The 15,897-nt window shown below is 57.4% G+C and overlaps 2 protein-coding genes across 2 annotated transcripts; one reads left to right on the top strand and one right to left on the bottom strand.

The window, feature by feature from the left end:
* Window positions 1-1,500: 1,500 nt before the first annotated feature.
* Window positions 1,501-4,343, bottom strand: LOC132340449 (serine/threonine-protein kinase PAK 3-like). Its single transcript, XM_059871474.1, has 5 exons — window positions 4,308-4,343; window positions 3,827-3,916; window positions 3,203-3,394; window positions 2,155-2,292; window positions 1,501-1,712 (listed from the first exon to the last, which is right to left on the bottom strand). Exons 1-5 carry the CDS (start codon window positions 4,341-4,343, stop codon window positions 1,623-1,625), a joined length of 546 nt encoding a protein of 181 aa, XP_059727457.1. The 3' UTR covers window positions 1,501-1,622.
* A 7,161-nt stretch (window positions 4,344-11,504) lies between these two features.
* Window positions 11,505-14,584, top strand: LOC132340448 (rano class II histocompatibility antigen, D-1 beta chain-like). Its single transcript, XM_059871473.1, has 6 exons — window positions 11,505-11,688; window positions 12,029-12,152; window positions 12,788-13,030; window positions 13,581-13,687; window positions 13,789-13,973; window positions 14,280-14,584. The coding sequence occupies exons 1-6, from the start codon at window positions 11,505-11,507 to the stop codon at window positions 14,307-14,309; spliced, it is 873 nt and encodes a 290-aa protein (XP_059727456.1). The 3' UTR covers window positions 14,310-14,584.
* The last annotated feature ends 1,313 nt before the right edge of the window (window positions 14,585-15,897 follow it).

Here is a 15,897-nt window from a genome sequence, read left to right as displayed (position 1 = left end):
TACTAATTAATAAACTCACCCCCTCACAGACAGTCCAATACAGACAGATCCAATTGGTCAACCAATCCAAACACCATCACCAATTAAGAAAATGGCTAATTAAGAAAACACCCTTTGGTAAACCAATCTGCATAACACATTGCGCACGTGCACAACAACAGGTGCAGCAAGGAAGCAGATAAGTGAGAGTTAAGCCCCTGGGCCTCCACACCAGTGCATCTTCCTTCTCTTCACAGCCTCCTTCTCTTCCACACAGACAAAGTTTAGGATTGACAAATCCTGGCTTGGGAGAACAACAAGGGGTGAGCAACTGGGGTTTTCTGAGAGAGGAGCCTCACTCTTTAGAATTTTTAAAAGTTTAATAAGGGATAATTAGAGACAAATCAGTAACAGCACTGGGTGCTTGGCAATAGCCAGAGGCACAATGGTTAACCACAGCAACTCTTCTTGTTTAGTTTTTCCATTGTATTGTTCAAAATATGCACATTCAAACATTTCTTTGAACTCCTTTACATGTTCCGGGAATTCTTTAGGTTGGTTTGACCCCCAAATCACCTTTTTAGAGTACGTGCAGGAATCGTGGGTTGTTGTTTTGAGGGTTGTGTGTCACCCCCTCACAAGGGCCCCCTGTTCTGTGGTTTCAGCAGGTGACAGTTACTGACAGTGGAAGGGTCAGTGGCAGGGACCCTCATCACATCCCTTCCTTAAATGTTATCTGACCAGGCAGACAGTTTTAGCTACTTCCACAAGTCCTTTAAACCAATGTAAGCTATTTCACAAATATCTCTGAGTCATTCTCATTATTGTCAGTTAGATACAAAAATAAAAGCATTAGTTATTATTTCACAACTACAGCTACTTCTGCAAAAGTTAACATTACAATGCACAACACATGGCATCCACTTTAATAGTTTGCAAAAGTCAAAACTATAATGTATGTTTTTCACACTCTCCACAAACTAAAATATCATCCATGTTCTGAGGATAGGAGCTACACAGGGGCCAGGGCATTGGCAACAAAAAGCTGAACAAATTATACTATAGCAAAAGCAGTGAAAGGTGATTACAAACTGTACCATATCAAACTCATTGTGATTAAGAATAATTTGCAAAAGTCAATACATGAAGCAAAATCCAACACTGCCTAGTTATTTACACCAAAGCCAGGGCAGGTTTTTCCCTTGCATGGAGCACTTGGGCCTTCCCCGGGCCCCTTCTGCCCTCCTGCAGAGCCGCTGGCATTTTCCAGCACACACAGTTTGTAACCCAGAGCGGGTGCAGCCCCGAAGGCTCCAAGCGCCTCCTTCCAGGCTGACTCTGCAGGTGCCGAGGCTGCTCTGGGCTCTGCCAGGGCTCTGCTGGGGCTCAGCTCTGGGCCGGGCTGGGCCCGCTCTCCCCTCACATGGCTCCGGGCAGCTGAGGCACAGCGGGAGAAGGAAGGGACACGTCAAGGGAGTCGAGGTTTGAGAGAGTTTTTATTCCAAAAACTGCCAAAACAAACAGGCTGTCCTAACTACCATAACCAACTAGCAATGCTAACTACCATAAATAACTACCAGTGCTAACTACCATAACTAACTAGTTGTCCTAACTATTGTAACTAAAGGCTGTCCTCAATTGCTTCATCTCTTCCGCTGCTCCCTCAGTTGCTTCGCTGCAGTGATCAGAGGGGTCAGGCTGGAGAGAGGCTTGGCTGATGACAAAAATGGGTGCTGCCCAAAGGATAAAAAAGAAAGAAATGAATTGTTACTTCCCAGAGTCAAGTTCGTCACAGGCCCTCTTGCAGCAGGACAAAGGGAAATGGTTTGAAACTCAAGAGAGGGAAGCAGGCTCAGATTAGATCTAAGGGAGAATTTTTTAACCAGGAGAGTGGGGGAACACTGACAGAAGGTGCCCAGAGGTGTGGGAGGTGCCTCCTCCCTGGAAACCTCCAAGCTCAGGTCGGGCAGGGCTCGGAGCCCCCTGACCTGTTGAAGATGTCCCTGCTCGCTGTGGGGCACCAGGCCCAGCTGGCCTCGAAAGGAGCCTGCCAAGCCAAAGCAGGCGAGGATTCTGCTCGCTCTGCGTGTGGAAAGCAGCGAGGCTGGAGACTGTCGGAGGGGGCCCCACAAGAAAACCCCTCCCTCGCGCTGCTGCTTGCCCTGCAGCATTCACCTGCAGCAGCTCCTGGGCAGCCCAGCGCCGCTCCTCGTCCGGCTCCAGGCTGCACTCGAGGAAGTCCCGCAGCAGAGCCGACAGGCGCCGGGGCTCCTGCAGCTGCGGGGTCCCGTTCTGCCGGATCAGAGCGCGAGCCTGCAGGGAAAGCAAACTCAGCGCTCTGCCAGCTTCCTTCACACCCACACGGGCTCACATCCACCCCGGGTCCTCAGCCCCAGCTCCAGGGACACTTTCCTCCTTGACAGAGACGCTGCTCACAGCTCATTTTTCTGTGCCAACCAAAAAACCCAAACCCTTGGGCTGCCACAGCCACTGCAACATCCAAATGATCTCGCCCTGAGAGCCAGTTGCATTGGCTGACTCTGTTAGTAGGAACCTCCATCAGAAATAGCACATTTTGCTTCTCCAAATGTGGACACCAGCTGTACAGGCCATTTTCCAGAGTCAGTGTGGTCTGCCTGGGTTATTCCACAGGATTCTTACATCAAGTGCATCTCTGCAGTGCCACTGACACTCAAGTGAATGCATTCCTGATGCCCCATCCCAGAAACTGCCAGGCCAGAAACAGGAGGTTTGTGATGCTGAAAGCTCAGGCTTGGTGACACAGAGAAAGTAGCTTGGACTAGGAATGAAATTTGTTAGACTATGGGGATGTTAAACAATCATCCTCAAGTTTTCAACAATTTTCACAGTGAGAGGAATCAGAGGGGAAATCATCTTGCAAAACCTCCTTTAGATACTCCTACAGAAATCTTGTTGGGTTTGGGGGTGGGATGTGGGGTTGGTTTGGGCTTTTCTTGCAAGATAACATTAGAGCTGATGCACTTGCTTCACATTTCCATGTCATCCTCACAGCCAGAAGAGCTGCAACAACGTAAATCCCAAAGCAAATTGTTGCTGGAGACTGCAGAATATTCGTCTGTGTTGAGGCTGGAGTCCTCTGGGAATTCCCTTCCCATGTGCAGAAACCTCCAGCTGCTGCTCCCAGGGCAGGGTCCCCCTGTGCTCACAGGTCTCTGCAACCACTGGAGAATTTGCCTCTTACCATGGCCCCCGTTTCCCTGAAGTAAGGAGGTTCTCCTTCCACCATCTCGATGGTCACAATGCCAAAGGCCCAGATGTCCACCTTGGGGCCATAAGGAGATCTGGTCACAACTTCTGGGGCCATCCAGTGAGCAGTGCCCACCATGGAGCTGCGCCGGTCCTGCTCAGGGCTGAGCTGAGCACAGAGGCCAAAATCAGCTGAGGACAGAAACAAACCATGTCAAAGGCAGCTGGAATGAGGAAACCAAGCACAAAGATTCCCCACTCTCAGTCTGAGAATGCAGTAGTGAAGTCAGCTGGGAAAGTCCTCAGGGCTGTAGCCAAGGAAAGATGGAACTGGACCCTTACAGAAACCCTCAGCTTTCATGCAGTGGCTTTTACTGATTCCCTTGGAGCTTTAGATTCCCACTGCTGCCCCTCTGGAAGGGCCAGAGCCAGAGCAAAGGCACTGCTGGCACCCTGCTCCTCTCCTGAGCTCTCTGCAGGGGCAGCCGCTCTCAGCTGGCAGCAGGGCCCGGGCAGTGCCCCCAGCAGCCCTTGTGGGGCTCTGGCCTCACTGGGAAGCAGCCCCACAGCCGCAGCCCGGGAGCGCCGTGCCTGGCCAGGAACACCCACCCAGCCTGACAGAGCCGTCCATTCCCAGGAGGATGTTGGAGCTCTTCAGATCCCTGTGCATCACCCGGTTGGAATGGAGGAAATCCAGGCCCTGCAGACACTGAGAGAGAACAAGAAACACCAGGGTAAAAACCAATGGCCCGAATATATCACACCAGAAAGGAAAGTTCAGAATTCTGCCAGCAGCAGCTTTGCTGGGACAGGCCAGGAGGGCAGTGCACACAAGCTCCAGGAAACGGTGCAAGGCAAAGCTGAGAACAGCAAATCAAATCAAAAAAGGACAGAGAGTACCACAACAGCAGGAGAGAGAGCAAGAACAGAGTAGAAGTGCAGTGATGCTGGCAGGCCGTTCACTGCAGAGGCTCTTTCTTCTCCAGCTCATGAAAACAGCACAGAAACAAAGCCCTGAGCATGGAGCCACTCCTGTTCTCATGCCTGTTTGGAAGGACCCTCGTGTCCCAGCCATGGGAGGGACAAGCAGGATCCCTCACCTCCCGACTGACAGCTGCCATCTCTCCTTCAGCCATGCGTGTCTGTCTGACAACGTCCTGCAAAGTTCCCCCATCCATGTATTCCATCACCAGCCACAGCTCTCCATCAACAAGGAAGCTGGAAGAGGAAAACAATGGCATGGAGATGAATGGGCAGTGCTCAATTCCCCCATGGAAAAGCCTGGATGGAGTTTTGTTTCCAGGTCACTTGTCAGTGAGGACAGAATCAGATGGAGAGACATTCCTGCCCGGCTGCACAGCCCTTGGAATCTGCACAGTCTAAAGGAGAAGGAGACACCTGTGAGAAAGGAGAGGCCTTAGATGGCAAGCAGGTGAAAAATGCAGTTTAGCAACAGCCCAGATCAATGTGGAACCACAACACTTGCCCCCAGCTGGTTCAGCTTCTGAACTCCTCAGTTCCACCATTCCCTCCAGAGCAAGGCAACACAACTGCCAGGGTTAGCCAGGGGAGGAGGCCGTGCAGCACTTGGGACAAAAGCAGTCAGAAAACCTTTCAGAAAGTCCCTTCAGAAACAGGCAGGGCCAGTGAAAAATGGGCAAATGAGGCATTTCTGGAAACAAGAACCTGGTCTGCCTGGCATCTGTAGCAATGGAAAGAGGCTGGGAAGAAGCCAAGAGAAATAATTTCTGCTGTGGTTCATCAGCACTTGTTGGAAAACACAGCAAATGGGGTCAACTTGAAGGAAAAACCAAAGCAAAGCAACAAAAGCACACGCAGGGAGTGAACTGCCAGGCTGTTGTTTGGGGAAGATGTGGCTGGGTCAGGCATTTTCAAAAGAGGCTACAGACTAGGGATGCCAGGAAAGGTTAACGCAGGGCCCGGGCACGGGATGAGAGCTGAAGCACTCACCTGTCCAAAGAGTTGACAATGTTGGGGTTCTTCTTGTCCTTCAGGAGCAGGATCTCATTCAGAGCTCGTTCCCTGTTCTGCCCTCGGAGACTCATTTTCTTTATGGCCACCTGAAGGGACATGGCAGCCCTTGAACTGCAGGAGTCTGTGGCAGGAGGCCACAGCAAACACGGAGCGAGTCTGTTTGGAGTGACGGAGCTGGGCGGTGCCAAACTGCCTTGGGATGGGACACCAGAGCTCAGCAAGTGCCATTCCCACAGCCCATTGCTCTGCCAGCTGGGGGCTGCTCACAGGACACATGGCCAGAGACATTTGGCCTTGCAAGCTCTGCAGAAATGGTCCCTCAGCTGTCAGCCTCAAAGCTCTAACAACATCCTCTGCACCTAAAGTCTGCTCAAATGGCCTCAACGCTCTCAGTATTATTCAAACCCATTTTGAAAGCAGAGGTAATTCTGGTTCTTTGAAACAGAGCAAAACAGCCAGGAACCCTTTAGCAGTTCTGTGGGATTTGGTCATGATTTCAGATGCAACTGCTCTGTTTGGGATTGCACAACAAAGCAAACACACACATCCATTGCTCAGGTGATCCCTGTCAGAGGCTGTCACTGACACCAGACCCAAGCACATCTGCAGGGTTTGGGAGAGAGCTTTGCTCTGGACATCCATCTTCTCATTTCTCTCCCTCGCCCTCTGTGAACAGCTGAAGTAGGACTAAAACCCCAAATTGAGCCCAAGTGGGATGCCTCCTAATAGTGCCTTGGGGTTCCCTTTGAAGATGAAAGGCAGGATGATAAAACTGCTAAACAGTGTTCCTGTCCGAGGCAGGGGTGAAGATAAATTGGGCCTCAGTCTCCAGCAGCTGATGCATTCACACTTTTAGATATGCAGACCAAGCCAGCATGTCCTGCTCTGACAGACACCGCTACCCTCCTTGCATTCCTTTGGCACTTCAGAAGGACCAAGTCTGCCCCAGCTGTGCTCTGCAGGCTGACACTGCTCTGCCTTCAGAGGAGCAGCCTAGGCAGGAAAGCTCTGCTGGCCCCCAAAGCTGCAGCCACAGCTCCCAGCAGAGGGGAAAGCCCTGGAGAGCTGCCAGGCGTGCTGGGCGTGTTGACACTGACCTCTCCTCCAGTGGCCCTGTCCAGTCCTTTGTAAATGGTTCCGAAAGCCCTGGAGACAAAACAGCAGAGAAGAAAGAAGCAGCGCTTTAGGCCCTGGCAGTGAAAGCCAGCCCAGACAAGAGATCTCTGCTGCCTGCAGCCTTCACAAACACCTGGGTGCATCGACCCTTCCAACAACAGCGCAGCAGCCACCAGCCCTCTGCCCTGCAAGGTGTGCAAGAGAAAACTGAGACCCAGCACGAAGGGATTGGGCTGGAGCAAATCCCAAATGTCCACCCTGAACTGCTTTAGTTCAAAACCTAGGAGGGGAAATGGGTGTCTAAAGAACTGGAAAAGAATGCATTTCATCCTTTTCCATGTCCTGCCTAAGACCTGCAGGCTCCACAAGTGCCCTGCCATCAGGCAGGTGATGCATTTTCCCCCAGAGTGCATCAGCTCTGTGTCTGTTACTGAATGGATGAGGTCTGCTACCTGTGCTAGAATAGAGCCCTTATTAGTTTACTTCTAGTTTCTGTTTCTAAACCTTTACGTTGATCATTCTGACCCGTGGATATTTTTCAAAGGAAAATATTTGAAAGAAATCTTCTTGAGAATTGCTTTCTGACAGTCATCAGATGGTGAGTTGCTCTTTTAGGCAATCCAATTCCAGGGACAGAAGATCTTCCAGGTCCTGCTCCGTGCTGCAGGCAGGACACTGCCAGCCTCAGGGGGCTCTGACGGTGCCTCCTGACCACAGTTATCAATTCTGATCAGGACTGAGAGACAGCAGGATGGTAGCCCAGTGTCTGAAGGTGTTTGGAGCTCTCCTGACTTCTCACTGGATCCTGCCCCAGCACAACCCCTGGCCCTGCTTGTGCAGAAGTCGCTGCCGTGCCCTTACCCTTGGCCAATCTGCTCCAGCTCCAGGTATTTCTCGGCAGGCTCCGCCTCGCTCACGGTGTTCCCTGAAAGAAACCACGTGGAAGACGCTCCCTCCCAGAGTGAGAGCCCGCCCTGCAGCAGAGCCAGAACGCAGCCCCACTCCCTGGGGCCGTGAGCCCCTTGGTCTCAGCTGGGGAAGGACAAGAAATGGCTCGGTGACATTCAGCTGCAGAGCAACCCTGGGTGCAGCTGATGCCGAGACACACACACAGCGCCCTGCTCGGGCACCCAGGGACAGAGCAGACGTACTCAGCTGCATCAGGCACCACTCCCCTCTCCCCTCTGGCTGCAGGGCTGTGCTGCTATCAGAATGCTCAGCCCAGGATCCCACAGCGGAGGGAGGTTCTTCATCCTCTTCCCAAGCAGAGGGAGGTTCTCCATCCTCTTTCCATAATTCTGCAGGTTCGCCATCATCTTTCCAAGCCAGGAGATGTTCGCTGTCCACTTCCCATGCTGGGAGATGTTCATCCTTCTCTTCCCAAGACACAGGATGTCCTCCATCCTCATCCCACACTGGGAGATGTTCAACGTCCTCATCCCATGCCTTGGGAGCTTGGCCATCCTTGTCCCACACCAGGGGACATCCACCTTCCTCGTCCCACTCTGGGAGATGTCCACTGTCCTTGTCCTCCTGTGTGGGAGCCTCGCCACTGCATTCCCACACGGCGGGATGTTCGCCCTCATCTCCCAGAACAGCAGGAAGCTCACTGTAATCTCCTGGCTCTGAGGGAAGCTCACTGTCACCTCCTGGCACTGAGGGAAGTTCACCATCATCCCCCAGAACAGCGGGAAGCTCACTGCTGTCTTCCTCCTCTTTGGCCTCCTCTTTGGAAGCAGAGGGAGCCACAGGAGGTGCTGGTGCTGCTTTTGTGCCCTGTGGACAGACGGCAGTGTGAGGGACGGGAAGTTCAATCTCAGTTCTCACCTTATTTATCCTCAGCTGCACATCCAGCTGCACTAAGCAGAAATTGGGTTTGGAGCTGTTCCAACTAACAATGGGCTAAAGTCGACATTGCCACTTATTGCTGGGAATTCAACATTCCACCATGGCTAAAGCCAGCCAGCAATCCTCTGCCTGCAAAGCCAGACCTGCAGCTCTTCAAAAGCTCTTCAGCAGAAAAGGAGAAAACTGACGGGGATCCCTTTGATGATGCTGCTGCTGTAACACTGACAGGAACTTTCCTTCAGCCTCCCAGGCTGGCACTCAGCTGCCACATGCCTAGCTCACCACTTGCTGCACAATTCCAAACACCAAAGGTTCCTTTCCCACTCACCGAAGGAGGAGCTGCTCGGGATCCACACAAGAAGTGCCCTGAAATGGGAAAGGGAACATGAACCAGATGCTGTTAGGATGAAAACTGCCTGTGGTGGGAAATGCCACGGAGCAAGGCAACCCCAAGAGAGCATTTTGCTTTCACAACATCCCTGCAGGAGCCACAGTCCCTTCCCACAGCAAGCAAGAGAAGAGCACAAATACTGGGCTGGGTCAGTTCTTGGCCGGAGCAGCAAACGGAGGGAGTTCCAGGCTCTGCTGGCACAGACTCCCTGCCTGAGGGAACAGAACCCCCCAGGGCTCTTTGCAAATGCTGTGCACGCCCCCCTGGCTGCAGACACCCCCTTTTTCAGCTGCAGCTGCTGGCAGCAGCTCTCCCAAAGCAATGGTGTCTTCATGGCAATTTGGTTCCAAAGTCAGCTCAGCTCCAGAGGAAGAACAGAAAGCACACAGCAAGCCCAAAGCCACAGATGCTGCAGCGAGGGAAAGCCTCGACTTACGTGCCAAGTGGGTTAGAAAATACCCCGAATAAGCCACCGAGTAGAGAGTGCAAACTGCAGCAGCCACGTGCTGGATCATTTTGGCTGCGCTGCACACGTCTGCAGCCTGTAGCCCTGCAAGCACAGAAGGACACCCGTCAGGGCTGGGCTGGCTGCTGAGAATGCCTCAGGCAGGAGGATCCTCTGGCAGAGAGCCCAGAGCCACTCTGGGCACTGAGGCCTCCGTGTCCCACAGCAACGGGAACACCACGGGGACGTGGCACTGCTCCTGTGACACCACAGCAGCAGCTCACGCAGAAACCGCCTGGAAGGTTCTCCTGTGTCACAAAGGAGCACAAAGATCCCTCCCAGGGCACAGCCTATTGCCCAAAGGATGCCAGAGGAACTCGGAAAATGCAGCACACAAGGACACCCCATAGCCCAGCCTGAACACTGAGGAGGAACAAGGACGGCACCAAACCAAAGGAAACGTGACCTTTAGTCACTGATACTTCTGTCTAAAAGCAGCAAGCCTTGTTCCATCGGGGATCTTTGTTCTAGTTCTAAAAACAAGCAAGGGTCTCCACTCTAAATACACAGATGGCAGGAACTGGGGAGGAGGTGGGATTAGGAAGGAGGAGGAGGAGGGAGAGAGGAAAAGGAGGAGCAGGAAGAGGAGGAGCAGGAGCAGGAGCAGGAGGTTCCAGTGTCCCCTGTGGCCGCAGCCATGGGAGCATCGCCCCCACCTCGTCCTGCAGGTGAGAGGGGAGGGGGAGCTTGTCCCAAATCCATCACGGTGTCGCTGAGAGGGTTTTTTATTGGGGTGTGTTTGGAGCTTGCAGATTGTGGAATTGACCCCAAATATCATCTGGCATCCCTGGGAGGTTTTTTTCTGTGTGTGTGTAGGTTTGGATCTTGCAGGACCCCAAGGCTGAGCCCCTTGGGGGGATCTTTGGGGGTCCTCATGGCCATTGCCCAGTATGGGCAGGGGAGGACATAGGTCTTGGGGACCCCTGGGAGAGCAGAGGAGGGGAACCCCTGGGACCCCCAGAGTGGGGAGAGCAGAGAGGGGAGATCCCAGAGATGGGGGACCCCGTCTGGCTGGAAAGTGGAGGAGCCTGGAGAGGAGGGACCCCTGGGACTCCTCGGATCTCAAAGTAGAGCATCAGGGGAGAAGGGACCCCATTGAACCCACAAAAGCCCCTGAAACATCCCTAAGAAGGATCCTGGAGAAAGGGGAAGCCCTGGAGCCATTGGTCCCCCATCATCCCAAGGAAAGGAAAACTCTGGAACCCCAAAAGTTGAGAGGTCAGCAATAGGGAACTCCTGGGAGAGTTTTTTTGGGCTGAATCTTGACATTGTGAAGATTTTCATGGACACAAGACCCCTGCTGACTTCTAGAGATGGAATTGGGGGAAACCAAGGCGCTCCCACCTTGTTTTCCCCCAAACCAGGATCTGTCATTGCCAAGCTGTGGCCTGATGGAGGAGGAGGAAAAGCCCCAGAGATCCCTCATGAGGAGTGGCTGCAAAGCCAGCCCAGGGAGCTGCAGGAAGGAAAGAGCCCCCCTGAGCCAGGAAGGTGTCCGGAGATCCTGCCGGAACTCAGAGCTGGTGGAGAACCCTCATGACAGGGAGAAGCCGCACAAGTGCTTGGAATGCGGGAAGGGTTTCAGCTACAGCTCCACCCTGATGGAACACCAGAACATCCACGCTGGGGAGAGGCCCTGTGAGTGTGGGGAATGTGGGAAGAGCTTCAGTGGGACCTCCGACCTCAGCAAGGACACCAAGATCCACACTGGGGAACGGCTCCATGAGTGCTTGGAATGTCACAAGAGCTTCAGGTGGAATTCAGAGATCCTCACTCAGCAGCACTTCCACACCAGGGAGAGGCCCTGCAAGTGTCCCGAGTGTGGGAAGAGCTTCGTGTGCTGCTCCAGCTCCATCCCCCGTGGGAGGATCTGCGCTGGATGATCCCCAGTGACCCCCGTTGGGCAGAGCCCTGGTGACCCCCGATCCGGGTGATCCCCGTTGGGTGGGGGAAGGTGTTGGAGAGATTTCTTTGCCCTCTCCTTGTGCTGCTGTGATTTGGTTGGTAATAAATTCCCTCCGTGTGCCCAGGCCGGGTCTGTTGTGCCCGTGCCGGATTTGCTGAGGGATCTCTCCCGGTCCTTGTCCCCACGCAGGAACCCTCGGTTCCATTTTCTGTCGCTGTGCGGCTGCGGGGGGCAGGGACAGAGCGGCTCTGGGGGTGCCTGGCATCGGGCCAGCGTCACCGCTCGCCACGGGCACCCCGGAGATCCCGCGCACCTGGGCACACATTTCTGGGCTCACCTGAGCTCCCACCTGCCCAGCGCCCCAAGGCTCCCCATCCCTGGAAAAGCCGCCCCCGGGACTGCAGCGTCCCGGAACCCCTCAGCCAATCACAACACAGCTGGAACGCGCCGCAGCCAATGAGAGCGCGGCGCGTTGATGACTCATCAGTTGTGTGGCAGAACCTGTGAGCTCGGCTCCCCAGCAGTGGCGGGAGCCAATGGGAGCGCGCGGCGCTGCCGAGCCCGCCCCGCTCCGGACTGGTGCTCCCAGCGCAGCGCGGCTGCTTCGGGGCTGCGGCCCCTGCCCGGCGCTGGCCGTGGGGCGAGGGGCGGCAGCTGGGGCCGGACTGGTGGCACTGGTGGTGCTGGGAGCCCCCCCGGCTGCGGGCGCGGAGCTCTCGGGTGAGCGGGGGGGCGGGAGGCGGTGGGACGGGGGGTAGAAGGGGGAAAAGGGGAGGGGGAGTCCCGAAAACTGAGACCGAGGGGCCTGGGGATTCAGGGATTTGTGGGAAAATGGGGAAATAGGACCCCAGAAGTGATTTGGAGAGCGGCCGGAGGTGGGAGGGGAGAGGATGGGAAAGGGGAAATGGGGGAAGGATGGCAAAGAGGAAGCGGCAGTGCGGGCAGGAGGGTCCTGTGGCGGCCGTGGGGCACAGGGGATGCAGAGTGGGGATCTGAGGTGGCCCCCAGAGCTCTGGTGGTGCTGGGTGCGCATCCCCTGACCTGGGTCCTGCACTCACAGGGGTGTTCCAGTTCATGGGAAAGTCCGAGTGTCATTTCATTAACAGTACGGAGAAGATGAGGTTCGTGGCGAGGTACATCTACAACCGGGAGCAGTTCCTGATATTGGACAGCGACGTCGGGGTGTACGTGGGGTTCACCCCTTATGGGGAGATGAATGCCAAGCGCTGTAACAGCCACCCGGTTCAGATGGTGGACACGCTCTGCCGGCGAAACTACGAGCTTTATGCCCCGTTCACAACGGTGGAGCGCCGAGGGGAGCGCGGGGCAGAGCGCGTCCCCTCGGGCCCTGCCCTGCCAATGACCCTGGAGCTCCTGAAATTCCCAGAATCCCTCGAATTCGGGAATCGCCCCAGAGCCCGCAGCCCTCCTTGTGCCCATCACCGGGACATCCTCTCCCTCCCAGTGACCTCCACTGCCGTGGCTCCTCCAGCCCATCCCAGTCCATCCCAGTCCATCGGAGTCCATCCCGGTCACTCCCAGCGCTCCACGGCGCGTCCATCTCGGTCAAGCGTGGAGATAACGCCTCTCAGCCAATCAGAGCGCGTCGCTCCGATGACCCATCTGTTGCTAGGATGATTAGATTAGAGGGCCCTGCGCTGGACTGGGCCTCGCAGCGCCGCGCACGTCATTCCCAGTCCATCCCCAGTCCCTCCCAGTCCATTCCCAGTCCCTCTCCTGCCCACCCCAGCCCTCCCCTCTCTCTCCCAGTGCCCCCCAGCTGATCCCAGTATGTCCCTGCTCTCTCTCTCTCCCCCAGTGCCCCCCAGCGTTTCCATCTCGCTGGCACCCCCTTGAGCTCCCAGCCCGGCCCCAGCCGCCTGCTCCGCTTCGTCATGGATTTCTACCCTGCCCGCATCCAGGCGAGGTGGTTCCAGGGCCAGCAGGAGCTCTCGGAGCACGTGGTGGCCACCGACATGGTCCCCAACGGGGACTGGATCTACCAGCTCCTGGAGCTGCTGGAAACTCTCCCCCCCGGCGCGGGCTCACCTACACCTGCCAGGTGGAGCACGTCAGCCTGGAGCAGCCCCTGAGCTGCACTGGGATACGGGGGAGCCCCTGGGGGCGCTGGCAGAGCCACTCGGCTGTGCTGGGAGCCACTGGGAAGGAGCTGAAGGGAGCTGTCCTGGAACTGGAAGAGGGGCTGGGGGCTGGGCAAGGGCTGGGAAGGGGTTTAGGCGATGCTGGGAGGGTGGGGTGGGGTTGGGGGGGTCCTGGTGGGCACTGGGAGGGAGTTTGGGGGTTTAGGCGATGCTGGGTGTGACTGGGAGGGGGTTTCGGGTGCTGGGTGTGACTGGGAAGGAGTTTGGGGGTCCTGAGTGTGACTGGGAGAGGCTTTGGGGGTCCTGCAGCCCTGGGGGGACACTGGGAGGGGGCTGTGGGATCCTGGGAGGGACGGGAGGGGCTTTGGTGACTCCCGGGGAGCCCAGCAAGGGATCGGGGGGAGGTTTCAGGGGGTCCTGGCTGGGCCGGGGGCCACAGGGAGGGCGCTGCGAGGGGCTCGAAGTGTCCGTGAGAGGTTTTGGGGGTGCTGAGCCCTGCCGACCCCCCAGAGATGCCGCCGGACGCCACCCGCAGCAAGATGCTGACGGGCATCGGGGGCTTCGTCTTGGGCTTCGTCTTCCTGGCGCTGGGGCTCGGCTTCTACCTGCGCAAGAAGGTGAGGGAGGGTCCCGGGGCTCATGTTCCCCCCGGCCCGGAGCGTGTGCGCTCCCCTTGGGGCCCCCCAGCCCGGTGTCACCCCCTTTTCTCTACCCGCAGAGCTCCTGAGCCGCCGGCGGCCGCAGCCCCTGCCCGTGGGCTCGGGCCCCGCCGGGACCCCCCGCTCCGTCCCCGCTCCGCTGATTTTGGGGGGGTCCCGTGTGTCCCCCCAGCCCCGCTGGCGCTCTGCCCCCACCCAGTGCCCGCTCCCAGTGCTCCCAAGGAAGCTTCCCAGTTGGCCCCAGGTGTCGTTTATTGGGGGGCGATGGGGAAGGGTTGGGGTGGGGGGGGCGAAGGGACGGATTTGAGAAAAGGGAGGGGGACAAAGGGTGGGGGCTGGGCCCGGGGGGAGCGGGAGGAGAGATGGAGGAGGAGGAGGAAGGAGCGGTTGGAGGGCCTGAGAGAGAAGGGGAAGAAGGCGGGATGAGGAAGGGGGAGGAGCGGGAGGAGCGATGGAACCGAGGGAGGAGGGGCGGGAGGAAGAGGAGGGGGAGATGAGGAAGAGGAGCGAAAAGAAGAGAATTAGCGGCGATCCTCCGGCCTTCCTCCAGGTGTCCACGGGGGGAGCCACGAAGATGTGAAGGCCCCAGCCAGGTGTGTTCCCAACACGGGCGCTCCGCCCACCGGGGATCACCCAGCGCGGATCCTCCCACGGGGGATGGAGCTGAAGACGCGGACAGAGCCCTTCCCGCACCGGGGCACTGCGGGATACGCGGGCAGCGATCCCTCCTTCCTCCTCCTCCTCCTCCTCCTCCATCTCTCCTCCCGCTCCCCCCGGGCCCAGCCCCCACCCTTTGTCCCCCTCCCTTTTCCCAAATCCGTCCCATCGCCCCCCAATAAACGGCACCGGGGCTAACTGGGAAGCTTTACTGGGAACACTGGGAGCGGGCACTGGGTGGGGGCAGAGCGCCAGCGGGGCTGGGGGGACACACGGGACACCCTCAAAATCAGCGGACCGGGGACGGAGCGGGGGGTCCCGGCCGGGCCCGAGCCCACGGGGAGGGGCTGCGGCCGCCGGCGGCTCAGGAGCTCTGCGGGCAGAGAAAAGGGGGTGACACCGGGCTGGGGGGCCCCGGGGGGAGCGCAGACGCTCCGGGCTGTGATGTTGGCACTTTTGGGTTGGTTTAGGGTAGAAGCAGACAGTCTAACATAGGTGATAGGTATTGGAAAATAATGGTAAATAAAGTACACGTAGTTTTTAGTATAAAGAAATAGCACCGCCTCAGGGCAGTGCAGTGTGTCTCGGACAGACCTGCTGGACAGACCTCTGCGGGTCAGGAAAAGAATGTTTTAGATCAGAGGAAATAAACTTGAAAACCAGAGCCAAGGAATTCCGACTCCTTCTTCGAACCTCGGGCTGGGAAAAAAGGACTGTCGGGGTCATCCTGACCGCAGGAAACCCGAGACCATTCCCCCTACTTGCCACATTTCCACAACCTTTTCCCACTATCCCCTCCTCCTCCCGTTCATTCCGGGTTCCTACCGCCCCCTTTTCCCCCTTCTCCCCCCCTGTCCCACCGCCTCCCGCCCCCCCGCTCACCCGAGAGCTCCGCGCCCGCAGCCGGGGGGGCTCCCAGCACCACCAGTGCCACCAGTCCGGCCCCAGCTGCCGCCCCTCGCCCCACGGCCAGCGCCGGGCAGGGGCCGCAGCCCCGAAGCAGCCGCGCTGCGCTGGGAGCACCAGTCCGGAGCGGGGCGGGCTCGGCAGCGCCGCGCGCTCCCATTGACTCCCGCCACTGCTGGGGAGCCGAGCTCACAGGCTCTGCCACACAACTGATGACTCATCAACGCGCCGCGCTCTCATTGGCTGAGGCGCGTTCCAGCTGTGTTGTGATTGGCTGAGGGGTTCCCGGGACGCTGCAGTCCCGGGGGCGGCTTTTCCAGGGAGGGGGAGCCTTGGGGCGCTGGGCAGGTGGGAGCTCAGCTGAGCCCAGAAATGCGTGCCCAGGTGCGCGGGATCTCCGGGGTGCCCGTGGCGAGCGGTGACGCTGGCCCGATGCCAGGCACCCCCAGAGCCGCTCTGTCCCTGCCCTCCGCAGCCGCACAGCGACAGAAAATGGAACCGAGGGTTCCTCCGTGAGGACAAGGACCGGGAGAGATCCCTCAGCAAATCCGGCACGGGCACAACAGACCCGGCCTGGGCACACGGAGGGAATTTATTACCAACCA

Source organism: Haemorhous mexicanus, chromosome 32, assembly GCF_027477595.1.
Source record: "Haemorhous mexicanus isolate bHaeMex1 chromosome 32, bHaeMex1.pri, whole genome shotgun sequence".
Lineage (NCBI taxonomy): Eukaryota > Metazoa > Chordata > Aves > Passeriformes > Fringillidae > Haemorhous > Haemorhous mexicanus.
Note: the sequence above shows the minus strand (reverse complement) of the source record. Positions and strands in the feature narration are given on the sequence as shown.